Source organism: Myodes glareolus, chromosome 19 (genome assembly GCF_982192425.1).
Source record: "Myodes glareolus chromosome 19, mMyoGla1.1, whole genome shotgun sequence".
NCBI classification, from domain to species: domain Eukaryota; kingdom Metazoa; phylum Chordata; class Mammalia; order Rodentia; family Cricetidae; genus Myodes; species Myodes glareolus.
In genome coordinates this window covers 63476711-63503138 of record NC_142044.1, presented here as the reverse complement: position 1 = coordinate 63503138, position 26428 = coordinate 63476711, and the positions used below count along the sequence as shown (strand labels likewise).

General features: G+C 48.2%; 2 protein-coding genes across 8 annotated transcripts in view; both read left to right on the top strand.

Moving 5' to 3' along the window:
* LOC148119026 (electroneutral sodium bicarbonate exchanger 1-like) overlaps positions 1-5775 on the top strand; it is a 42912-nt gene extending 37137 nt beyond the window's left edge. The window contains exon 10 of the mRNA XM_087899293.1: positions 5694-5775. Within this exon, the coding sequence (XP_087755419.1) occupies positions 5694-5705 (12 nt within the window). The 3' untranslated portion in view covers positions 5706-5775. The remainder of the gene's footprint in view (positions 1-5693) is intronic.
* Positions 5776-7738: 1963 nt separating this feature from the next.
* On the top strand, positions 7739-20407 carry LOC146891007 (sperm motility kinase 3A-like). 7 transcript variants are annotated; one of them, XM_087899288.1, is made up of 13 exons: positions 9739-9794; positions 10290-10376; positions 12615-14281; positions 14612-14793; positions 15293-15514; positions 15635-15961; positions 17401-17461; positions 17795-17885; positions 17977-18140; positions 18687-18775; positions 19098-19244; positions 19333-19398; positions 19908-20407. In XM_087899288.1, the coding sequence occupies exons 3-4, from the start codon at positions 12624-12626 to the stop codon at positions 14646-14648; spliced, it is 1695 nt and encodes a 564-aa protein (XP_087755414.1). In that variant the 5' UTR covers positions 9739-9794; positions 10290-10376; positions 12615-12623; the 3' UTR covers positions 14649-14793; positions 15293-15514; positions 15635-15961; positions 17401-17461; positions 17795-17885; positions 17977-18140; positions 18687-18775; positions 19098-19244; positions 19333-19398; positions 19908-20407. The 7 variants fall into 7 exon arrangements, with proteins under 7 accessions (XP_087755413.1, XP_087755414.1, XP_087755415.1 ...); XM_087899289.1 differs by having other exon boundaries at positions 18674-19244; XM_087899286.1 differs by having other exon boundaries at positions 17977-18775.
* Positions 20408-26428: the final 6021 nt, after the last annotated feature.

Sequence of the window (26428 nt, the reverse complement as noted above, 5' to 3'; positions counted from 1 at the left end):
GAAAAACTAAAAGCCCTAAATAGCCTGAACTATAGTGGTATATTGTGTTTTTATAAATAAAGCTTGCCTGAAGGTCAGTGCAAAGCAGCTGTACTAGTCAGCCATGCAGGCCAGGCAGTGGTGGCGCACACCTGTAATCCTAGCAGCCACACTAGTTAGCCATAGAGGCCGGGTGGTGGTGCTACATGCCTTTAATCAACACTAGAGAGGAACATAAGACGGGAGGAGACAGGTCTCAGTCTCAATTTCTGGAGGCAGGATCACCCATTTTCGGTCTGAGGTAGCGGTAAGAGTCAGTGGCTGGTGCTTTGCTTTTCTGATCTTCAGGTTGAACTCTAATGTCTGTCTCTGGGTTTTTATTATTTGTGCTACACTGAGCAGAAGAAAAACTGTAAACCTACAAAGTGTTATAAGAAGAGATCTCTGTGAGTTCGAGTCTAGCCTGGTCTACATAGGGAGTCCCAGGGCAGCCAAGGCTACGTAGGGAAGACCTGTCTCAAAAAATAAGAAGAATCATAGATTTATTTTGATTTATTTCACAGTGCTTCAAATTGGACCCCAGGGCCTATGTGTTTGAGGCAAGTACTCTAGTTCAGGGTCCATCCCAATAAATTATAATTTGATGGAAGTAATTTCAGATCATCGATAGAAGTATTTTGTAAATTATCTGTATGATACAGTCCATCCTGTGGCAAAATATCCTGTAACTATTGTTAAGATTACAAAAGCTAAATGAAACTTCAACAATACATACAAACTTTATCCTTATTTGTTTTCTAGCTAAAATCTGACTCTTCCCTTGATCAAGTCCGGTTCTGTCCTCACTAAAAGGTTCTGTCCCTCTGTGAATCTAAGTCAGTGCCATTCTGTTCCTAGTGTCTCTGCTCTGCAGGTAATTGAGTTTAGCTGGGAGCTTTCATCTTTGTGCATTAGACACTCTGTTCCTGCAGAACACCGCCTTAATGTGCAACAGACACGGAGGTTAATCTGCCATTACCGGGATCTGCCCAAATAGCTCTAAGGGGCTTGCTTTTCCTTCTGTTGCCTCCCTCTTTGGAGGCAGGGTCTTTCGTGGCTCACACTGGTCTTGATCTTACTCTATAGTGATGTTGACCTTGAACTTCAGGTCTTCCTGAGTGGTGGACTTGGAGTGATCTGCCAACCTGCACTCATACATAAGACTTGAACCTAGCGCTGTGCACAAGCTGGGCAAACTCCACCAACTGAGCTGCATCCCAGCCCCCTAGGAGTAATGTTCTCAATCATACTTGACAGTGATGCAGGGAAAACCTGTAAGAGCAGATGCCAAGACTTACAAGTGATGTGCAGAACAGAGACAGGCGGTTCTAGCCGACCGTCGGGATGCTGAACTGTTGCTCCGGTCCTCAGCCAGAAACGTGAGTCTATTCAGGGAGTTCTGTTTGAGTTCGTGTGAACTAATAATATTAGATAGACCTCTAGGGGCTGACGAGATGGCCCAGCAGGTGCTTGCTGCCAAGTCTGATGTTCTAGGTTTGATCCCTGGAACCCACATAGTGGAAGAAGAGAACCAGTCCCCAAAAGTTGTCCTTTGACATGCTTGCTGTGACATGTGTGTGACAGCCCCCCCCCCCATCAACAGTAAATATAAAGACATTAGATAGGCCTTTGATGAAGTGTGTAAAACTCAGTAAAAGGTTAGCTAAAACCCACTGGCATGTGAGCTAGAAAGTATCCCCAAGCTCAACCCATGCTTCTCTGAGGGGCACACTTTGGAGAATCAGAATGCGCGCACACGGGAAGAGTCACCCCAGAGAGGCTGAACTCATTCTCGTCATGGTTTTCCTACAACCATCAAGGCAGGTACTTACCCACAGGGACAAACGGGGAGTCCCTCGATTTCCTGAGGAGACGGGACAGCTGGCCTTCATCCCCAGCTGCTGGCCACTCGTCTGAAGGCATACTTCTCTCTAGGGACAGCAGGGACCTGTGTGGTTGCTGTCATCGGCCCAAGAACCTGTCTCCCGCTGCTACGCTGCTCAGAGCCTGTCGGTTCACTGGAAATAGGCAGCTGTCCCTCCCTCCATCTCACTTTTCACCGCAACTGAATCCCAAACAGCGGGGGAATGTTACAATATGTGGAGAGAGAACCTGGTGGGCAGAGTCCTTGAGTACAACACCCGGTCCCCATCCAGTCCCCTTTCCCAGTGTGGCATTTGAAGTCACCTGGGACTTGAGGACTTCTCCCCAAGAAACCAAGACCACAGGCTTTCTCTTACAATGATGTCGCCAGCACAGGCAAACTCGTCTTCTGATGCGCAGGTGATGGGGGTAAAAGTCTTCTGGGGTCCAGCGGATAGGGCTACCACTCTGCATGATGCTCAGTACGTGGACAACTGCTCAGATATCTACTGAGCACCCCTAGCGCCAGGCCAGGCAGCGAGAAGTGATTGTCCTCATCTGCCAGGGTTAATGAAGACTCAGAGACAACTGAATTGTGATAGACTGAGTGATCCAGCCTGGTGTATGTACAACCCACCTATACATGTGCACACACAAACAGCACATGGTATTCCAGCCTGGTGTATGTGCAACCCACCTATACATGTGCACACACAAGCAGCACATGGTATTCCAGCCTGGTGTATGTGCAACCCACCTATACATGTGCACACACAAGCAGCACATGGTATTCCAGCCTGGTGGTCGCGTAGCCCACCTTTACATGTGAACACACATGCAGTGCGTGGTATTCCAGCCTGGTGTGTGCGCAGCCCACCTACCTATTCATGTGAACACACATACAGCGCATGGTGTTCCAGCCTGGTGTGTGTGCAGCCCACCTTTACATGTGAATACATACGCAGCGCATGGTATTCAAACACAGAAGCTCCTGTTTATGGATGAGATCAACAGAAAATCAAAGCCAGCAAGAGGCACCATACCTGCAAGTGCTGGAGCCCAGCCCCACTGCTTGCTGACTCCTGCAGGGTCTGAACGGCACAGGTGTAAGGCTGCCACAGATCCCTGCGATTTCCAGCTAATTCACAGGATCACAGGAAAACAGACAACCCCAAGGGAGTGGCCAGCTGGCATTGGCTGAGGTCTCCCACCCTCCTGCTGAAGACCCGGAAGCGGCAGCTGCCACGAATGTCAGGCTTTGGAAGATTCTAGGTTTCATTTGCTTTTTCGAGACAGGGTCTAATACTATAGATAGTCTTGACTGTCTTGGAACTTGCTCTGTAGCCCAGGCTGGCCTTGAACTCAGGGATCCACCTGTTTCTGCCTCCTGAGTGCTGGGATTAAAGTTGTGTGCCACCACACCCGGCTAGAAGAAAGTCCGACTGTTCAGGGGTCTCCTGGGGCCTCTGTGACTGTGACTCTCAGATATCCTTGCCCAGGACTGAAGAGAAGGCAAGTGCGGGCTACTATCAGGGAAATGCCATTCAAAGCCAAGATCCAATTCCTAGTTTAGAAATCCGGCACAGTTCTGACCCTGGGCTGGATGGAAGGACACTAAAAACGATAAATAATTGAAAACTGTAGAGTTGGGAATGGATAGCTGATCTTGTGGTTTGGTCTTGGGTGTGGAGGCGTTTGGAGAAGGTCGGGTGTGGCAGTGAGGGACTGGAGGTCAGACGGTGACAACACTGAGAGTCTAGCAGTAGGAGATGGCTCCATGCAGGTGGCAATGGCTGGTATTTCTGAGGCACGAGGTCTTAAAGGCCTGGAACTAGGACAGCACCAACTGTACCAGCGTTTAGAGTCCACATGGACAGAGACACAAAGCAGAACTAAAATCGTGAAAGGGGCCATGATAGCTAAAGGAGTCTAAACACACTCAGAAAAGCTACTTGGGACTTGCCCTAGCTCTGAGGTCTGCTCTGAATTTTCATTTGCATTCTCAACTATATTGGTTGTTGTTTGGTTTATTTTGAGAGGATTTTTCCCCTCTACGTTCTCTAAAATGTTGGTCCAGAACATCAGGTTTCATTGAAGAATCCACATGTGCATCCTCCTTCAGAGTTGCGGATTCCAGGACCACTGATGGAGTTTTTTCCTCTTATCACTTTGAACATATCAACCCACTGCCCGCTGGGGTCCTAGATTTCTGTCTGGTGGGAAATTGGATGAAGTGTTTATGGAGAGAATGTGACAAAGTCTATTCCTCTCAGCCCCGTAGAAGTTAGTCACTTGCCCTGGAGTGTCCTGGGAAACAGAGCCTTGCCAGAGCATCCCAGAGTCAGTCAGAGGCTGCCATTTCATTCTGATCAATCAGAGTCTACTAAAAAAAGGAACTGATTGCTTTGAGGATGGATGTGATGGGCTCCATAAGCCAAAAGTCATGACAACATGTTAGGGTCTGTGAAAAGTGGACCATGCTACTCATCCACTAATAGATGAGTGTCAGTGTGTGCCAGATGGTGTTTGTCAACTTGACACAAGCTGGAGTAATCTGAGGAAGAAGGAACTTAACTATCTAATAGGTAAGTGTATGGGGAATTTCAATTAGTGATTGATGTTCCTGGGCTGGAGGTCATGGCTGTATATATAAAATAAGCTGGCCTAGAGAGTCAAGGAGAGCAAGTCAGTAAGTGGCTTTACTCCATGGTATCTGCTTTGGTTCCTGCCTCGAGATTCTTGTCTTGACTTCCTGCCCTGACTTCCTCTCATGGTAGCTTCTGATAGGAAAGTGAAAGGGAAGTAAACCTTCCTTGCTCAAGTTGCTTTTGGTCATGATGTTTCTTCACAGCAAGAGAAAACAAATACACAGTGTCCGTACCTGGTGAAGGACAACATCCGGAGCCTTTTTATAATTCAAATGATTCCACCTACTATGATTATTAAAGCAGAAAGGGTTTCTATTAGGGTTTGGATGTGTAATACCCAAGGAAGGATCCTGTGTTTGGACACTGATCCATAGCATGTGGCCATGTTTGAAAGTTGTGGAAAACCTGCTAAATAAAACCCAGAAGGAAACAGTAGGTAAGGGGGTGTTGTAGAATATTATTTTAAGGTATGTAATTTATGTTTAGGTTGCACTTGTTTAAGGCTGTGAAGGTGTGATGCTTTGCCTGTCTAAAATACTTGGGGGGCTAATGAAAATTTTAATGGGTAGAGAAAGATTTTAAAGGCAGGAGAAAGGATGGGTTGGTCAGTCCCAGAGAGAGTATAAATAGAAGGAAAATCGTCAAGGAAGGAACAGAGAAAGAGCAAGAACAGGGAGAGGAGGATGCTAGGGGAAGGTAAGCAGTTACCCACCACTGAGTAGGAATCAAAGTAAGACACACAGAGGGGAAAGAAAGGGGGGTGGGAAAAGGCCAGAGCCAGAGGCAAAGAGGACAGGTAATTCAAAGATAAGAACAGCTGGTAGGGAACAAGCCAAGCTAAGGCTAGCCATTGTAAGTAAGAATAAGCTACTGTGTGTAATTTAGTTGGGACCTGGGTATCAGGTCCCAAAAGAACAAAAGAATGAAAAAAGCAGACACGATCAACAAAAAAGAGAAATATGGTGAATGCTACTGGGTATAACAGGCCTCCTCAGGCCCCTGCCTTCCAACTGACCAGAGCAGCCTTCCTGTACTTAGGGACAGAATGTGAAGAAGACCAGTGTCTAAGCTAAGCCATCATTGGTCCATTTCTTGCTCTGACCTCACAATGACAGAACCCTGTTGCCTCACAACTCTGCCTGAGGCTGCCTCCTCTCCTTACAGTGCAGAGGCTGATCTTCAGCTGAAACTTGATTGAGAGAGAAGGGAGCTGCTTACAGTTCGTCAAGCGTTGAATCCGAACACAGTGAGTGTCCTTCTAAGGTCACAGATTTGGGGTTTAGAGGTTTGGGTTTCCAGGATTTAAAGTAACCCTTTCTTCCTTTCTTTCTCCCTTGGTCTGGGGTATAATTTGGGGCAATTTTTGTTATCTGCGTTAATTGGATGTTTACTCGATTTTAATGTTTAGTTTTAATATTTTCTCTGGGTTTATTCCTTCGTTCACCATTTTAAAACATTTGTTTCCATTGACTCTACAACATGAGTATTCTCGCAGTGGCATTTACAGACACGTACGTGAAAAGCTTTGAGCCCATTCCCCTGATCTCACTGCCTCCTGCCCACCCCTTCCAAGTCCCTTGATCTTCTCACTTTTTCACTCAGCCAGTTCCTTTCCGAGTCCAGGGCAAGTCATGTGGACTCCTGTCCAGAGGACTGACAGGCACACAGGATGGTGTCCCAAGGAAGGGCACCGATGTATGTCTGCCTGTGCTCTAGCAGAAAGCCTCCTCCTAAGTGGTCATCTTAGGATCTTCCTGGCGGTTCAAAAGTCAGGGATGGAGAGGGCCAGGGGTAATAGTTAGATCCCATTTTGTGATGCTAATTATGGAACAGGGCAGCTGAAAAGGATTCAAGAACAGGAAAAGTGAAAGGTCTAAAAAGAACCTGTTGTTTGAGGAAGAGAGGAACTTTCCTTGGTGGGACATAGCACACCAGGTCCCTCCACCATCTTCTGTCCTTCTGTGTGCCTGAAACTGATCTTTTGTGGGGCGTTTTCATTTTCTATCAGGGGGCGGGGCGATTACAGTACTAAAGCTCATGTGTTATCAGGCACAGGGGTGGGGGCAATAATGATTTGGAAGCAAAGGATGAGTTCTGCTGGCCCAAGACCTCAAGGAACATGTTCTGGAACAAAACTACCTAGTGCTGGGATGTTCTGCCCAACACTCCAGAGACCCACCCCAAATACCAAATACCTGTCCTTTTGGAAAAACAGGGGGGACATTTTGTTGACAAGGACTGTCTTTATCTGGTTATCACAAGCCTGGGCTAGAGGAAAACTCTTTCATCTCATCCTTTCTTTATTTTTCCAGACGGGGATCCTCTCTGTGTGGCTCTGGCTGTTATGGAACTTGGTCTGTAGGCCAGACTGGCCTCGATCTCTCAGAGAGCTGCTTACTTAGCCAGTAACTAAGTGTGTAATGTGTGCACATGTGATGCCTTGGGGTGTGAACGTTCAGTCGACAGAGAACGTCCTGTTTGAACTCTTGTCAACTTCCATCGGTTTCTTTGGCTTATGCCCCAGAGCTGGTTCTGGGCGGGTCCTGTGAGGTCCATTGACCGTGTAAATCTGTTGACAACTTATGGGAGGGGACGGCAGCGTAGCTTCAAGAACACAAAAGGCCGATCGCAGGCCTCCTGCCTCGGTTGTTGATGACACACTCATGGGCACACTCGTGTCCATGCCCCGTGTCTCACAGCAAAGGTTACTTTTGAAGCAGTGGGACCCTCAATCATGTACAAGACAAAAGCAGTCCTTGCCCTTCTGTTTGCTTTTGCTTTTGGTTTGGTGAGAGAGGGTCTCCTGTAGCACAGGCTGGCCTCAAGACCACTGTGTAGCCAAAGATAGCCTGAACTGCTGGTCCTCCTGCCTCCACTTTCCTAGCTTTAATAATTGCCACGTGCCGGGCCGTAGCGGTGCATGCATTTAATCCCAGCAATCGGGAGGCAGAGGCAGCTGAATCTCTGTGACTTTGAGGCCAGCCTGGTCTACAGAGCGAGTTCCAGGACAGCCATGATTGTTCAACAGAGAAACCCGTCCTGACAAACCAATAAAAGAAGCCCTGTGCTCACCTTTATGAGACTTTTCTTGTTTTCCTGTCAGTTTAATGGCCTAACCTGAATCTACTTGCATTTTAATTACTTTCTTCTCCCCAGGGCCCGACAGTCAACACCTCACCACATAGGCTGAGGCCTAGTGGGACTTCTGGTCCCGCTGGCACCAGCTTGGCCACACTCACCAAAATGTAAGTTTAACGAAGCTTCCTTTGTTCTATTTACCGATAAAGACTTGGGAGTCAGATGTTGGGGTGATGACCTGCTAGCTCACAGAGGCTAAGAAGCAACCAATCTCCTTTCCTATTTGGACAGAGACCCAGCAAGAAAAGCATCTCTTCACTCATCCCAAACCAAAAAGACCCCGAATCACTAAGTCCCTCCCTACACCTTCCCGTGCATCCCTCTCTTCCTATTGCTGGCTACTTTGTTCTTCCTTGGCTGATTCTTGTCAACTACTTGCTCGCTCCACTTCCTGAGGGTTTCTTTGTTTTGTTTTGTTTTGTTTTTCTTTTCTTATCTTCTTTTATTTTTATTTTGTTGAGACAGATGGATAGGCATGCCGTGCAGAGTGAGGTTGGATATCTATTTAGTGGGTGTGGAAGGGAAGGGGAAAGAGGAGAAGAGCCGAGAGGCAGGGAGAGACAGAAACTGAAGGGGGAAGAGGAGTAGTGGGGAGAATGGAGCAAGGCAGAAGCTGCCTCTTCGGGAGGAGAGACAGAAAAGGCCGCTCCCTGAGTTTTTAATTGATTTTATTAACACAGTCTCAAGATATTCAGAGTATGATCAAATATCCCACTCCTGACTTTCCCATTGAGTTCCTATATAATGTGTATCAGCTGACCCTGAAGGATTCTCCGCATGCTGAGTACATCTAGTTGTGCATGTTTGATTTGTGTGTGTGTGAGTGTGTGCGTGTGTGTGTGTGTGCATAATGAGTTTGTGATTGAGTGAGTGAGTGACTGTAATATGTATGTAACTATGTGTCTATGTCTGTGTCCTGTCAAGTCCATGTTGAAACTTCAAACCTGAAAAACAGTATTAACGTTTGGAGATCTGCCACACAGCAGAACAGGTGGCCTTTAGAAAGGGGCTTGATAGACTGAGCTCATGCCTTTCCTTGACCATGTAGGAATACATACAAAGTACCAATTAGAGTTAGAAAGCAGTCCTGTTACACACTCATTCTGTTGGCATCTTGATCTTACCTTGCCAATGTCCAGAGATGCAAGTGACCAATTACTGTTGTTTGTAAGGGACACACCTAAGACCTTCTGTTTGAGAGCAGAGGGGCCTAGGGTGCCAGGATATGGCTCCATGACCTACCTATGTTGTCTGTGGGGTTCTGGCTGACAAGTATTTTCTTGGTCCTTTTGAACAAACCTATCAGAACACTGTCTTTGGGGGGTCTTGGGCTTTGGTAAGCGGTGTCAGGAATAATAGGGATCATGTGATGAATGATGTCATCTTGCTCTCGGCCCCACAGATGTTTGTCCCAGGCCATAGGGTACCATGGAAAGCAGTATTTGGTCACAGCATCTCGATGTAGTAAGGAGCTGCCATCCTAAAGGAAGCATCAAACTAAGTTGAAAGAAAAAGAAATGGAACACTTTGAGTGTAGACATGATGAGTTCTTACCAACTTGTCACAGAAGTTTGGCTAGGGACCAAGTGAAAAGCAAAACACCATCCACCTACTAAGGAGAGAGTATCAGAACTCGTAACTGGGGGGGGGGGCAGTGCTCTGGAGTTCATTGTCATACTTATGACTGCTCGTTTTGTTGTTAAAGTGGACAGGGTCCTTGTTAAGGTTTGGGTGTCAAGGTCCCACGAAGAATCAAGTGTTTGGACAGTGTTCCCACCACGCGACACCATTTGGGGAAAATTGTGGACCTTGGAGAGTGGGCCTAGCAGGAAAAATTGGGGCACTGGGCAACACTAGGGACAGTCATTTGAGTGTAAGCAGCGCTGCTCCCCCTGACCAGAGCAGCCTTCCCTGTCATGAGAACAGAAGTGAGGAAAACCAGTGTCTGAGCTAAGCCATCATTGGTCCATTTCTTGCTCTGACCTCACAATGACAGAACCCTGTTGCCTCACAACTCTGCCTGAGGCTGCCTCCTCTCCTTACAGTGCAGAGGCTGATCTTCAGCTGAAACTTGATTGAGAGAGAAGGGAGCTGCTTACAGTTCGTCAAGCGTTGAATCCGAACACAGTGAGTTTCCTTCTAAGGTCACAGATTTGGGGTTTAGAGGTTTGGGTTTCCAGGATTTAAAGTAACCCTTTCTTCCTTTCTTTCTCCCTTGGTCTGGGGTATAATTTGGGGCAATTTTTGTTATCTGCGTTAATTGGATGTTTACTCGATTTTAATGTTTAGTTTTAATATTTTCTCTGGGTTTATTCCTTCGTTCACCATTTTAAAACATTTGTTTCCATTGACTCTACAACATGAGTATTCTCGCAGTGGCATTTACAGACACGTACGTGGACAGCTTTGAGCCCATTCCCCTGATCTCACTGCCTCCTGCCCACCCCTTCCAAGTCTCTTGGTCTTCTCACTTTCTAACTCATCCTTTTTGTCCTTGGTATTAGAAGTTGAAGAAACGCAATGAGCTGTGCAAACCATCATTTGTCATTTTTTTATCCTTACCCGACAGAGCCCTGTGCCCTCAGTGCTCTAACTGAGGCTCCTCCTCTCCTTACTATGCAGGTGGGTTCGTGAGGTGGAAAGTGTTTGGCGCTCTTTGCTGGTGAAAGAGGCTGCTTGGACTTTCAAGGTCTGCTGAGCTCCAACATAGTGAGTTTTTCTCCAACTCTGTTCCCTTTATATTTGTTGTTGTTGTTGTTGTTGTTCTCGGTGTATTATGCATTTTCTGGCTTGATTCATGAGCTTACTTTTTCATGTTCTTTTTTTTTCACTCTCTGTTCATTTTGCGGTTGTATTGGGAGGAGAATTCAGGACAGAAATTCTTTGTGTAGCTCTGGCCTTTCTTCAACTCACTCTGTTGATAAGGTTGGCCTCAAACTAAAAGATCACCCGCTTTTCCTTCTGAGTGTTGAAATTAAACGCATGTGTCCCCATAGCCCAGCAGTGTTTATTTTTAGTTGTGCTTTCAGGGGTATAAGTTTTAATATGATTATTTAATGTGTATGAGGTTTTGTTTTCATGTCTGTGTGTGCACCATGAGCCCCGCACCTGTGGAGGTCACAAGAGGGAGACAGATTAGCTAGAACTCAAGTAACAAGTGATTGTGAGCACCGTGTGGTTTGGGCCTCGAACCAGGGTTCTCTGAAAGAGCAGGAGGTGCTGTTAAACACTAACTCATCTCTCCAGAACCTCTGTATTTAGGTTTACTTCTTCATTTACTTTTGTTATGTGTTCCTTGGTCCATTTCTTATGTTATTTCAGACCTCTCCTTGTTATGGCGTACCGTATCATAGGAACAATTTAGTCCTGGCAATCGCAGAAACATCTCGAATGCATTCTGATCACATGATCATGTGATTAACCCACACTGCTTTGCTTTCTTCTCACATTACCTCCTCCACACTCCTAGGAGCCCCTCTTTATGTTGAGGACCCCCTCCTGCTCCCAAGTTTCACATATGAGAGAAGAAAAGGGACACATTTGAAGGACTGGCTTTTCTCATGGAGAGCGATCTTCTCCAGTGCCAACCATGTTCTTTAGAGCCCCACAGTTTCATCCTTCTCTCTGGCCATCCTTCTGTATTACTGTGGCACTCTTGCCCTTAATTCTGTTTCAATGTTGTGTTGTCAGGCTAAATACATAGAGCATGGATCATTGTGAGCATATTTTAACCATGAAGTGTGGCCTGGCTAATGTGAATTTGGTGAAAAGTATTAAGTAGTATTATTAAGGACTTTTACATCTATGTTCATCATGGAAATAGCCTCTATTTTTCTTTATTGTGTTTTCCTGGTTTTGGCATGAACGAGTTTGGAACTGCTAAGTACCTTTCTATTTTGTGGAGTATTGAGGAGCACTGACATTTGTCTTCAAGAGATTGGAAGGATTCATCAGTAGGTTTGCCTGGTCCTGGGCTTTCCTATGCAGATTGTTTCCTCATAAACATTTCAATCTTGTTCTTTATCATATCTTCTTAGTTGAATTTATATCAAGAAGTTTCTCAATTCCATCCACATTTTCCAGTCCATGGAAGGACTCTCAGGGTTTTCAAAATCAGATTTCTTTGGGGATGGGTGGGTTAGCCTGGAGAGACGGCCCAGCAGTTAGGAGCATGTACTCTTAGCCCAAAAGACCTAGGTCTGCCTCACAGCAATCCCACGACATCATAACTTCCTGAAGCGCCACACCTAGGGGATCTGTTGCCCTCTTATGTCCTTCCAGGTCATAGAAATAAAATTATACAAAAAGACTTATATCGCTATTTAAAATTAAATGTAGTACATGTGAGTGTACATGTAGGCGACCTCAAGTGTTTGTGTGTGTCTGTGTGTGTGTGTGTGTGTGCCCTTGCGATTGTCCACACGTGTGTTTGAATGCCCTCAGAGGTCAGAGGTGTAGGATCTCCTAGAACTGGGGTCAGTGATCCACCTGACCTGGGTCCTGAGAACCAAACACAGGTCCTCTGCAGGAATAGTAAACCTTCTGACCTCCTGAGCCATCTCCCCACCAAGACACTCTGGGTTTTGGGGGTTTCTGTTGTCTCATCAACTTCTCTTGCATGTGATTTTATTAGTATCTTCTCTCTCAATGAATGTTCAGCTCGAGTAAGACGATGGTTCTTCTTCCCAATAAGTGGCTCGTAGCTTCTGCGACCCTTTGTTTTATTATCTCAGTTTCTGGGTGAATCCGGCCAACGTGATCTGTGTTATATTCTGCTGTCCACTGCTTTGGAAGGTACTTCCTTCCCTTCCTGAGTACTACATACCTAATTAGGTTACCTGAAATATCTGTGACTCTTTTTCTCTTTGGGATGTAGGAATTCATAGTGATAAACATTCTCATTGGTGTGATTTAAACTGTTTAAAATTCCCATTGTGTTTCAACAAGAATCCGACCATGGAGCAGGGCGGAGACACCCTCTATTGCGATGAAAAGACCTTCACCGATGTTTGTCAAATAATGACGACATTGGGACGAGGAGCCTTTGCACCAGTAAAACTTGCCTTCCACATGCCTACTCTCACCTACGTGGCTGTCAAGATTCTAGGCAATACAGAGAGGTACCCCACAGATAATAACGAGGTTGATATCATGAAATCCCTCGTTCATCCGCATATTATCAAGTTCTTCCAGGAGGTCCAGACACGGGAGGTGACTTACGTTATAATGGAGTACGCCTCCAAAGGGGACCTACTGCATCAGATCCGCAAACCGGGAGGATTAAAGGAATACGAGGCTCGGAAGCTCTTTCGGCAGATACTACAGGCAGTGAAACACTGCCACAACAACTGTATCGTGCACAGAGACATAAAGGCAAAGAACATCTTGATTGACTCCAATGGCACTGCCAAGTTGTGTGACTTTGGCCTGGCCGTTAAAGTTCTCCCTGGGGAAAAGATAAATAATTTCTGCGGCACTCTGGCCTACTGCGCCCCGGAAGTCTTTTGGGGGGAACCTTATGATGGCTATGCTAGTGACGTTTGGGCCTTGGGGGTACTCCTCTATTTTATGGTGGCCAGGCACATACCGTTTCAAGCTACCTCGTCTGTGGGTCTGAGGCGGCAAATCCTTGCTGCTAACTTTAGCGTTCCTCATCACGTCCCAATAGACATTTTTAACGTCATTGTGGAGATCCTGATGATAAATCCCAACAGGAGGCCCACCATCAACGAAATCCTGGAGCGCCCCATGGTGAGGGACAGCCAGCCACAGGCATCCATACTGAGCCCCACAGGCACCCCGAGCCCTCGCATTGTTGGGGCCTTGAGAGGCAAGGGGTGCAAGCATGAAGGAATGATTGAGTGTCTAGGAGAGGAAAACTATAACCGGGCACCCGGGGGAGACTGCTGCCATCACCAGGGGAAATCTGCAAAATCAACGGAGCCAGGCCTTGTCCCCAACCTGAGAAATCTTAACACCTTTTCTGGGACCCTCAGGAGAGCTACTGACCTTACTCCCCCAACCTTCATCGTGTCATCTGAGCCCCAGAAGGAAGATAAGAATTCCAGGCAGGGTGGCAGAAGGCATAACATGCCTGCCGCCCTGTGCTGCCAGCCTAGGAGGATCCACCTTGCCCACCTATCCCATCTGCGCTGTCCTGTGGCTGATTCCCTCAGGAGCAGCAGCCTGGCCACCAGGGAGAGTTCCACGCACTCTAAAATGGCATTGTGTGGCAGCCTGACGGCGAGTGCCCAGCCATCCTGCTCTCCGTACCCCGCTGTTGGGGCAAACCAGAATGGGGCTGCAAATGACCCAGAGAAACTCTGGCGCTCCCATGTAACCTCCAAAGGCTCCTCCCTTGGGGACACAGTGCAGGAAGTGACCCGAGAAGTGTCCACAAGACAGGAAGAGGCCACCATCCATGGTCAGCCCCAGGATGCCAGGCCAGCTTCCTCCCGAAGCCAGAGGCACCACCGCTGGAAACGGGTGAAAAAAACAATTGTCAGCTGCCTCAGGCACCTATGCTGCTGCCTGCCTCCCACAGAGGGAAACAATGCATTCCGTGAGAACCAGGCTCCACAGACGAGGGATCCTGGAGACACCCACAGAACCAGGTGAGCGCCCTTCTCACTTCATCTGATTTGTACTTTTCCTCCTGTCCTTTGTGATAAATGACGCCTGTGTCCACTCGTGGCACACTGTGAGCGTAACAACCTGTCACTTCAGAAAGACCAGGTGTCCCCTCAAGTGTGACCTCGGGCTTGTTGAGCAACAGGGGGACAGCAGAGATGCTGAGCCAAGCAGGGAGAGGTGGGGGCAAGGCCAAAGGAGGCAAAGATTCCTTGGAGGACCAGTCAGGTACTTGGGCGCTGCAGGGCAGTGCACTAAGTCTTGTGCGTTTTGAAGTCACTAAGAGTCTCCTTCCTGTGCCTTTCTCTTTGAAGCCCTGAAGAGGTCAAGCCCCAGCTCCGTGGCTTCTGAGCCACGGGTTGGGGATCGGTCTGGAGGAGATTCGGACAGCCCCTCTGGGGACCCAGGCCAGATGCCCAGGACACCACACTGTCTGGCCACAGGCCCCTCCTGCAGAGGAAGAGCCGTCCACCCCAGAGAACATCTATCTCTCCAGGTAAAATCCCAGGCAGGAAGGGTAGGCTTCCCACAGGGTCTAGCTCAGTGTGGAGGGCTGAGGTGCAGAGGTGCCCTAGGCTGTCTCGTGGAACAATAGCGCCTTGCCCTCTTCCCCTGCCTGCCTGCAGAAACATCAGAAGTGGCGCTCTGGGTAGTGGTTGTCCTTTGCCCCGTTTCTTGGCAGAGAACACAGACTTCTCTCCCCCAAGGACAGTATTCCTAGTCAGCCTGCCCTAAATTGGGTTGCCAGGTTGAGAATGTGTCCTGCAAGCAGCCCTGTAGGACTGACTCCTCTAGAGGGCAGGCTCCTGCAAGAACCTTTAGCAAGAATCCCCACAAGTCATCCCAGCAAGTTCCATTGCTTGAGTCCTCAGACCCAAAGCTTGGGAAAATCTGAGCTGGGGAGTGAGGGACTCCAGGGCAGCAGAGTCCCCCCTCTCCACCAATTCTGCCTTCCAGCTACTCACCTCCTGCCTCTGCCTGCTTGCTCCCTCAAGGCCACCATTCTCACCAGTGACAACTGGCTCCTGCACTCACCACCATGTGCCACACCCTGAGGGACTGGTAGGTGAAATGCTAAGGAGTGAAACCCAAAACCCAGTGAGGTGTCAGCAACCTGCTGTGCTCCCTGCCTCCAGCCTGCCTGAGTCTGCACTCAGCAGTGAACTTCTCTTAGATGACTTCTGTTTTTGACAGCCCCACGAATGCATCTTACAAAGGTAAGCAGGCTTTTCCACTTTTTCCACTTCTTTTGGAGGGGTGGGGGAGGTTCCGGGAAGCTGCCTCGTGCATACCACAGTCACATTGGTAAAATCTCATCTCGTGTTCTTTCCGCCTAGACCGTGTCAACTTGTCTGGGTCATGAGACCCAGAGAAGACTGCGCGACTGGTAGTGTGGTGTCCGTCTCTGCAGCTGTCCTGTGACAGCATCTATGTTCAAGAATGTGTCCCTAAGTGTTCCCCCCAGAACCCCATGCTTCCCAGCCCATCGTCAACAACTCTCTACATGCCACAGGGTCCATTCCTGGCCTTAGTCACTGGACCAGACTGAACTACTTAAACTGAGAGAGCTTCTCAGGAGACTCTGGCCAGCCTGGGAGGCTGATCTGGCCTGACACTGTGAACTTGTTCCCCTGCCTTCTACCCACTCGAACACGCAGCCGCTGGTGAGTCGCTCTCTCTCTTTTGTGTGTCTGCCTGTCTCCGTCTCTGTGGTTGTGTGTTTTTCTTGCACATGAACAACTCTCAGGCAGGCCAGCTGCTCTGTCATATGTTGAACCCCCAGGGAATCACCAAGCACTGAGGATGGCCATAATATATTTGCCGCAATAATGCAAATATAATATAAAAATTCCAATTGATTGTAATAGACACGGCAAATACAAACAAACACACAAACAAACAAGTAGACATAACACCTTGAGTGAGCCACCCTAAAAACTGCAGACCCACAGAAGTATGCTAAGGGAACACATTCTATCTGCAACCGTAGATGAGAATTGGCTCTCATTCCCTGACAGGTGCATTAAGTGTTAGGTGCACACTTCCATCTTATTTTCTGACATTTCGTTGTGTCTGTTTTGGTTAGTAGGAACCGTAGGCTACGAACTGTTTCTCTTTGATAGTTTTCGAGTTCACACAGAGTCTTGCCCTGTAACTCGGTCTGGACTGAAACACAGTGTGTAGTCCAGGCTGGCTTTATAGTCCTGAAGATGCTGCTGCCTCAACTCCTCCTTAGCTGCACTGAAGCACTGTCAGCATTGTGGTTTAGTCAAGGCCTCATAGAGCCCAGGCAGGCCACTCTGTAGCCAAAGATGACCTTGAGCAGGATCCTCATCTTCTCGTCTCTAACTGCCCACTGCAGGAATTCCTTCCTGCTTTGAGCCACTCTGCCCTGTTAAGTAGGAAAACCTCCAGGCCAGGGTAGGCATGAGTGAGTTCCAGGCTGAGTAAAAACCTGTCCCCAAAAGAATATGGAGATTCTCAATATTCTGAACTATCGGATCTGGAGACCAGGGCAGGCGAGATGGGTGGACGGGACTGTGTGACAGCAGGACGTGCCAGCATCCCTGTGTCATCCTCGCCTGGTGGGGAAGGGAGCAGGTGTGGGAGCTTGCTTAAGGTAGAAGAGGTCTGGTGGTGCCTCAGGATGGGGAGACAGACTCAGGCTACTCTCTGAGTTCAAGGGTAGCCTGGTAGACACAGAGAAACCCTGTCTCAGAAGCCAAGCAAAATGTTTTAAGGAATAAAATCATTTGATGAATATTCCTGGTCTACATGTGTGCTCAAAAGGTGAGGAGGACACACAGACAGACAGACATTCTCAAACAGACACACACACACACACACAACCACGCACACACACACTTATGGTCATGGATATATCATGCACAAACACATACCCGCCTTTTGTAGAGTTCTTCAACTCTGTCCTTTCTGTTCCCCTTCACTGCCGACTGTCTGTACCTTGTACTCATGGTCGTCTTTTTTCTTTGCGAAAGCATATGACTCTTAAACCCCACAGTGGCCTATCTATTGGTTCCTTCTAATGAAGAATCCTTTCTCTTTCTCTCCTGTTGTTTTGACTCCGGTTTACTGTATGTAGTCCCGGCTGCCAAGGACTGTCGATCCTCCTGCCCTCAGCCAGCTGAGTGTAGGCGGTACAGGTATGTAACTTGTCTTAGTGGGTTTTGGGAGTTTTACTTTTTAAATCATCTACGTAGGGGTGGATATTCTTGATCTTTTAATCCTTCTGCCTCCACCTACCCAATGTAGGGATTACAGGAATTCCACACTATGCCTGGTTTGTTTGGTTCTGGAAACTAAACCCAGGTTTCTGCATGGTGGGCAAGAGCTGCCCCAACTGAGTCACACCTGGAGCTCAGGCAGGCTAGCCTCAGACTCTCTGTAGCTAAGAAACACCTCCTGATGGAACTGCAGATCTTACCCATTGACCCTGCTTTTTCTCTTCCTTTCTTTCTCTATTTTTTTTCTTTTAGCCTTTCTAGATGACCTATTTTTCCGACTGAGAATCTTTTGAAGTTGCACACGCAAGGGGCGTAGCTGGACACCACTCTTCTTCTGAAGCTAGTGAGCTGTGTTCTGGGTGGGAGGGAGGAACAGGAGGCTGTCCCAGTCCCGTGTCATCTCAGAGTCCCCGGACTCTCCCCTGTGTATCCAGGGAGCGTTGAAGGTGTGTTCTGACCAGCAGTCCTCAAGTCGGCCTCGTCTGAGTGCCTTTGCAGCTCCGTGCAACAAAATGAAAGTCACCAGCCCTAACCAGCCCATGTCCCGACCTCAGGCTGATGAAACTAAGAAGATGGAGCCTCACCCTTCTGCTTGAAGGTTTAGTCACCTTACCCCTTGGGGCAATCTCCTATTCCTCACATTTAGACAGTTCTAGGGAGTTTGTGGGTTTGTCTAGACGCTAGAGCTAGGGTGAAGGTGTATGCCTATAATCCCAGGACTCTGGAGGCTTAGCCTAGAGACTAGCCATAAATTCAAGGCCAGCCTGGCCTCCATGAGGAACAGCAGTCTAGGCTTTGGTGGCTCTCTCTCTAAAACACAGAAAGTGAACAACAGGACTAATGCTCAGAGTGCCTAGCATACACACTGGCTCTGGCCCTGTCTTCTTTAGGATAAAATAAACCCTCCACCATTCGCGGTGGAGCATGCCGCGAATCCCAGTATTGGGGCACAGACACAAGAGGATCAGGGAGTCAAGGTCATCCTCCAACACAGAGTGTTTGAGGCCAGTCTAGGAGGAATGACACTCTATTTTAAAAACAAACAGCACCTACCCCCAAATCTTAATGCCCCAATCTGAGAAAACAGTGACATAGCAGCCCATTCCAACCACATATTCTTTGAATCAAAAGATCTTTCTGATAGATGTGCAGGGCTATTTCCTGTGACTCACATCTGGAAGTGGCCTGAGCCAATTGAGTTCATCCTTGTGCACAGCACTGAGGAACCCTTCGGTAAGTACTCCCTGCTGGCCCTGTGGGAGGCACTGACAGGAAGGTTTGGAGAGCATGGAGAGACCCCCACCTGTGCCAATAAGAAAGGCTGGAAGGCTGCTGGCCCTGCCACCCCTCAGAAACCCTGATGTTGTGCTGCCCCCTTGTGGCACTTCTGTACCAGTTCCGTGTTAGTTTGCCTGGTTTGCTGGGGTCCCTGCTTCAACTCCTGCCACAAAGTGGGGTGACTGGATGTGCTCGGAAGTGGGGTGGGGGAGGCGTCCATTGCTCTGTACCCATCTGACGTGACTTTATCCTCCTTTACTTCATTCCATTTCTACAGTATCCTAATAAAAGGACAAAATAGCTTTCATAGATGTTCTGCCCAGGGGATGTCCCTGAAGAAACTTCATAGACTACATTGCTGGTTCTTCCTGGCCCTAATGAGAAATGATTGGCACCAAGCAAGAGTGTGAAATCGACCCCCTGGGTGAGATTCAGAAGCACAAGAAGCTTGACAGTGACTGTCTGTCTGTACAATGCCTGTTTACCTTATTTGATATGACTTCATTGTGCAGAATCCAAGGAAAAGGACGGGCAGGCTTGCTGAAGCTGGCCACCCCAGCACCTGGAGATGGAAACAGGTGAATCTCCGTTTTTGTTTCGTTGTGGTGGTTTTTCTTCTTTTGGAGACAGGGTTTTTCTGTTTGGCCTTTCCTCTGTAGACCAGGCTGGCCTTGAACTCACAGAGATCTGCCCGCTTCTGACTCCTGGATGCCAGGATTGTAGGTGTGTGCGTGCCACCTTTTGAGGCAGATGCATCTCGACCTCACTGGCCTTGAGAAAGCCTGTGTTAAAACACAAGGTATCCAGCACCCGTGAATTGACATTTGACACTGAACACCTGGGCTACACACACATACCTTGAGCTTGCAAGTGTGTGAGTCTACGGACACCGATGCACACGTACACAGTGTAAGCATATAGTGTGTGAGTGCATCTGCACACACTTAAGTCAAAAGAGTGTAAGGAAGCACAAGGTCCGCCTGGGGTGCTGTGGACCTTTAGTCCCAGCATTCGGGAGGCAGAGGCAGAGGCAGGCAGATCTCTGTGACGTCAGCTTGATCTACAACTGCAGAACTTGCTGTCCTAGGAATCCTGGGCTACCCACAGAAGCCGGGCTATAAAAAACCCAACAAGGTGAAGGGCAAAGAGGAAGCAGCACAAAGTTAGTTGAAGAAGCAGGTAGAAGATCTGACCTCCTCTGCAGGAGCATCCCGGTGGCCAGACCTACGAGAACGAGACAGGATGCTGCTGCTGAGAATACTGGATTGTCCTCTCTGGATGCTAGATGGTTGGCAGAGCCCAGCAAGTCAAGCCCTGGAGAATCTTATTACTGCTGAGTAGAATTCAGTTGGTGGCTGCCAAGGTGATCCCAGCTTGGTTAGCACTGTGGGTCACTTGGATGTCTCACCTCTCTGCAGCACGGGACTAGGCGTCTCTCAGATGCCAAGGCAGAGGGCCCCGTGCTAGGGAGAAAAGAAGGCCACCTTGAGCAATTCTACTGGTGCTAACCCTTTCTTCTTCCTGAATCATTGTAATATATGTTTTATGTAATATATGTTGAAAATAAAATGGCTTTGGTTGTTTTGAGACAGGGCCTGTTGTCTGAGATATCACATCTCCATCACACACAGGAGGCAGAGAGGGAGAGTCATCTGTAAGTGGGGCAAGGCTTTAAGTTCTCAAAGCCCACCCACGGTGACATCTTTCCCCCAACAAGGCTCCTGGGCTACATGTTCCAGAATCTTCCCAAACTGCACCACCAACTCGGGACCAAGCATTTACATTCATGAATTTATGAAAGACATTTCTCTTTCAAACTACCATGCTAATTCACAGGCCCCAGGGTAATCTTTAGTTCTAAGGCACCCTTAACTACAAAATTAAGTCTCAAAAAAAAATCCAAAAGGAAGGCTGGGCATGGTGGTGCATCTCTTTAATCCCAGCATTCAGGAGGCAGTGGCAGGTAGCTCTCTGGGAGTGCCAGGTCTACATAGTGAGACTCGGTCTCCACAAAAAAATAAAGCTTGCTGTTACCGTCTGTAAATTGAAAAGAGAGAGAGAGGTTTGCCAAGTGAGATGGTGTGCGCTCTAGTCCTAGTACTTGGGAAGTGGAGGGAGGGAGATTCATTGGACGTTATCCTTGGCTAAATAGCAAGCTCAACAAGTCTAGGATTTGTGAGATTTTTTTCTGTATCCACATAAAAAAGAAAGAGTCAGGTTGGGGTGGTTCATGTCTTTAATCCCAGCACTCGAGAGGCAGAGGCAGGTGGATCTCTGTGATTTGGAGAGGAGGTCTAGGAAGAAAGACCTTTTCATGTCTTTCCTGATGATCCCTTGGACTCTCACAGCAACAGGAAAGCGCTAGCCAGGTGTGCATGCCTATAATCCCAGCTCTGTGGAGCCCACGCAGGAGGATCACAAACTCAATGGCAGCCTAAGAGTCTGTCTCAAAACGAGAGCCGGAGGTGGAGTTCAACAGCAGAATGCTTGTCTTGCAAGCCCACAGCCCTGGGTTGAGCCCCAGCAGAGCAAAACTACAGGATAATGGCGGCCTTTGTGCCCATTAGACTAATAAACTGTTCTGCATACGATATTCCTGCCATGAAGAACCATGCCTATAAAGTATGTTTGAATGTTTCAGGGAATACAAAGTAAGTGATTAAAAATGTAAATGTTTATGTACATGCAGGGCTTTTTGGTTTTTTGAGACAAGGTTTCTCTGTAGCTTTGGTGTCTGTCCTGGAAGTAGCTCTTGTAGACCAGGCTGGCCTTGAACTCAGAGATCCACCTACCTGTACCTTCCGGGTGCTGGGATTAAAGGTGTGTGTCATTACTGCCTGGTCATACAGGCCTTCTTTATTCTGCCTTTCAGTTATTTTTCTTGGTTTTGGGAATTTCATATTGTCAAGGCTGGCCTTGAACTCACTATGGAATGAGGCTGGTCTTGATTTTCTTGCACCCATTTCCTCAGTATTTTGAGTTCAGACATGTGGCAGCAGCCTAGCTTGTGTGTAGGTATGTGTGCACGTGTGGTCATGTGAGTGCAAATGCTGCGTGCGCGTGTGTGAAAGTGAGGGGATCTTTGGGGTGTCATCCTCTTCTCTCCCCAGCTTACATTTTGAGACAAGAACTCTCACTGAACCTGGAGCTCACAGCCTGGCTAGGCTGCCGGCGAGGAGCTTCAGGGATCCGCCCGTCCCCACTGTCCCCAGCTTTTCCATGGTGGAAGGAATCTGAACTCCAGTCTTCATGTTTACACAGCAGGCATTTTACTGACCAAGGCTTCTCCCTCGCCCCCCTTTTCAACATTTGGAAAGTCTGAAGTTGCTTCTAAATAAGAAAGTGTTTTAAAAATGAACTGTATAACTGGGCGGTGGTGGCACAAGCCTTAAACCCCAGGACTTGGGAGGCAGGCAGAGGCAGAGGCAGACAGATCTCTGTGAGTTCAAGGCCAGCCTGGTCTACAGAGTAAGTCCTAACTACTCCATCGCTACTTAGATACCCTGTCTTGAAAAAGCAAAAATAAGTAGATAGATAGATAAAACAAAAAAGCTCCAAATTCAGCCCACACTAGATAGCAGCACACGGTCTCTTGAGTGGTAGGATTGCATGCATGCGCTACCACACCCAGCTTTATACAGAAACTTTGAAGGGCTCAGTGGGGGGAGGCGCTTGCTACCAGGCCTGATGAGTTCAGTCCCCTAGACCTCCATGTGGGGGTGAGAACAGACGCCCTCAGGTTGTCCTCTAGCTTCCACATATGCTCCATGCCACGAATATTCACTCATAAATAAATAAAAACATAATGAAGTGACGATAAAGAAAATGTTACCAAGCTGGGCATGGCGACACGTAGCTGTAATCCCAGCACTTAGACATGATCCTTATACTACGTAGATCTTGAACTTCTGATCCTTCTCAGCCAATGGAGGAGGATCAGAACTTCCAGGCCAGCTTTGGCTCAACATTTCCCAGTTGGAGGCTAGCCTGGGTTATATGAGACATTGTCGTAAGTAATAAACAGGTGGACCTCTCGCTCTTCTCCTCTAGTGCACTAAAGAGAGCCAGCAATGGCACACAAGCCTTTAGTCCCAGCACTCAGGAGGCAGAGGCAGGCTGATCTCTGAGTTCGAGGCCAGCCTGGTCTACAAAGCAAGTTTCAGGACAACTAGGGCTACCTAGGGAAGCTCTGTCTTGAAAATAAGTAAAATACCAGTAAGCGATAGCAATTGGATTTAGGTTCAAGTGTTGGTCCCCTCACCTCCTGCACCCACAAAGCAAAGTTGAAGAATCTCTTGACAGTTGGCCCTAAATGCTGAGATATAAATAGCTTAGATTCAATTTTATGGTAGATGGGTGGGTAGCTTCATAACCTGAGTGCAGGAGCAGTTAAGTGAAGCCGTTCTGTGATAGCCTTGGCAATAGTGCGTGTGTGCGAGCCAAATGACCTGCATCCCAGGCCCCACAAGGTGGCAGGACAGAGCCAGTTCTGGAGTGCTATTCACTTATTCACTGACCTCCACAAGATCTGTAGCAGCTGTGTGTCCCCCGCGCCCCCCCCCATCCCCCGCACAGGCGCAGTAAAGTAAAAGCGGTGGGTTTCAGGCCAGCCAGGGCAGCTTCAAAATGATAACAAGGAAATAATTAAATGAAACTGTTCCCGGAACTGACGTGTGGGACACTGGTGTGAGCTGACCAAGCATTTTCAGGCTTAGGCTGGCTTGGTTCAGAGACTGCAGTGACCACACTTGTTTCTATCCCAAGGAGCTGTTTAATGAGCTGGTTCTCCTTGCCTGCCGTATGTAAAAACTGAATGTCTGCTGCCCCATGGCCTGCCCAGGTGTTCAGTAGCAGTTGTTAAAATGGAGTCCTCTTTAAATTCCCAAGGAAAGCTTTATATAATCACTGGGTCTCTCCAACCCGGGTCTGGTGTCATTTGATGCTTTTTCCTCTCTTGTCTCACACAGCCTTTTAGGAGAAGCCAGCCCAGCAGACATGCTGTCCCCGCAGAGCCCTGATCTGCTGCTCTCTGCAGTGGGGAGTGGGCACGCTGCTGCCACCTTTGCCCTCCCCCTTGGCTCCTAGCGCACGGACATGTGTCATCTGCCTTCCAGTCACAGAGCAAATGTCAGCTTTAGGGGATCCTGGCTTTGTTTCCTCTAGCAAATATACAAGTAAGTTGCTGTGGGGGTTCACTGCCAGGCAGCAGCTGGTCGTTTCTTGTCCTGTGCCATGTGTTGCTGGATTCCTGCTTCTGCCTATGTGCAGGAGTGCACAGCTCACTGCTCACTCCCCAAGGAGCTCTCCCAGCCCCATTAGCCTCCCATGGGGTGTCTTATTGTCATGCTATGTAAGTATCTTCAGTTAGCAGTTCTATTGCTACAACCTAAAACCATGACAGGGAGCAAGCTGGGGAGAAAAGGGTTGATTTGCCTTACACTTCACATGCTGTTCATCACTGAAGGAAGTGAGGGCAGGATCTCAAATAAGGTAGGAACCAGGCTGTGGAAGAGAGCTGCTTACTGACCTGGTCCCCAGGGCTTCCTCAGCCTTCTTTCTTATAGAACCCAGAACCACCCACCCACATGGGCTGGGCCCTCCCCCATTGATCACTAATTGAGAAAATGCCTTACAGCTGGATCTCAAGGAGGCCTTTCCTCAACTGAAGCTCCTTCCTCTCTGACTCCAGCTTGTGTCAAGTTGACACAGGAAACTAGCCAGTACAATGTGTTGTTACTGGAGGTTTTAGGGCAAAAGTTCTGGGTCCAGGAACCCACCTGAACCTCCAAATTGTCCTATTTGAAGAGAGTGGTGAAGAACAGAAGGATGTCACTGTGTGCGCATCGCAAGTACAGACAAAAGGGTCCTGTGGCCTCAGGTCCACTTTCCAGTGGACAGACATGACTTAATTAGAGGAAGAATGGGGCTGGAGAGGTGGCTCAGTGTGCTGGGTGGTGATGGCACATGCCTTTAATCTCAGCACTCAGGAGGCAGAAGCAGGCGGATCTTTGTAAGTTCGAGGCCAGCCTGGTCTATAGAGAGAATTCCAGGACAGCTAAGGCTGTTACAGAGAAGCCTTGTCTCAAAAAAAAATTAGCTGCTCTCCCAGAGGACCGAGGTTTGGTTCCTGGCACATATGTGGTGTTCACAACCTTCTGTAACTTTAATTCCAGGGTCCTGGCACCATCTTCTGGGCTCCTTAGGAACCATACATGCTTAACACCCATACACATAAATTAATAAAAATAAAGAACAGGGGCAGGGAAGTAGAGGTGGTCAAGGTGAAGTTCAGAGGAGCCTTGTGTCTGTTTCTGCATAGAGATAGTGCCCCTTACTGCCTGGGCGGCAGGGGTGCCCCTTACTGCCTGGGCGGCAGGGGTGCCCTTACTGCCTGACACCAGAGACAGTTGCCCTTCTCTGGCCCAAGAGGCTCTGCAGCTCCTGTCATCCAAGTTGACTGCAGGTTACTCACGAAGGTGCAGTGGTGTCTGGATCAGGGATGACGTAGAGAGGTCATGACATAGGTGGTTTCCAACTTAACAGCAGAATATGGGCTGAAGGGACGGAGTGGAAGGGGATTGATATGTATGTATCCCAGGCCAGCTTCAAAGCTGCCATTCTTCTGCCTCTGCTTCCTGAGCACTGCTGAGGATAGAAGCACGCTCCCAAGCCTGGCCTAAAGGCACCTTAAGATGGAAATCTCTATTGTTGACTTCTAGAGGCATGGGATGAAGGGATCTATCCACAGAGGGGACAGACATCAGTGCCGCATGCTTGAGGACTGGGAAGGTGCAGCCTTACAGACTTGTGGGGCTTTTGTTTGTTTTTAGGCAGAGTCTTGTGCCCCATCCAGCCTAGCTTTAAATGTCTGCTGCAGCCTGACCGGGCCTGGGACTCACCGTCGCTCCTCAGCCTCCCGAGTTCTACCATCTCAGGACTGTGCCACCTAACTGGGCGGTTTTGTTGTTTATTTTGCTTCTAGGAATGCTACATTTTTGACTTGTAATCTTTGGAGTTTATATGTGCATCCCAGTATAATTCTCCAGGTTCTCAAATATTTTCCTTTAGAAAAATATTATTTTGCTTAGTCACTGTTGTTTTTAAGCTGATTGAGGAATGGGTGCAGTGACCTGCCTTGGTCTTGGCTCTTGGTCACCATGACCTCTGCCTGTTCTCTGGCACAGGGTGGAAAGAGTGGCTCCACAGTTCGTTAGGGAATTCCTATGATTCTTCAGTGCAGCCCGAGTGGGGTTTTACATGCTGAGCTGAAGTGAATAGGCCTCTCTCGCTGTTGTTGATATTAGCGTCCATGGCACACCGTGCTGTCTGTTACTCAAACTGACAAGCAGGAATTTAATTTCAGTTAAGTACTGTGCTTTTCAAAGCTGCACTATGAGGAAGGACTGGATCTGGGGCCAAGAATACAAAAGGAACAGTTATACAATATTTGCTCCCCTTTCAACTCAGAGGACACAGAACATCCGAGAACCTGGGAATAAATATCACACATTTGAATGTTTGCAGGGCTCTGAATCCAAAACTGCCCACCCTTCAGGCTCTGGCACCTTGCCCAGCTCGACTGTTTGTTTTGAGCTTCACTATGTAGCC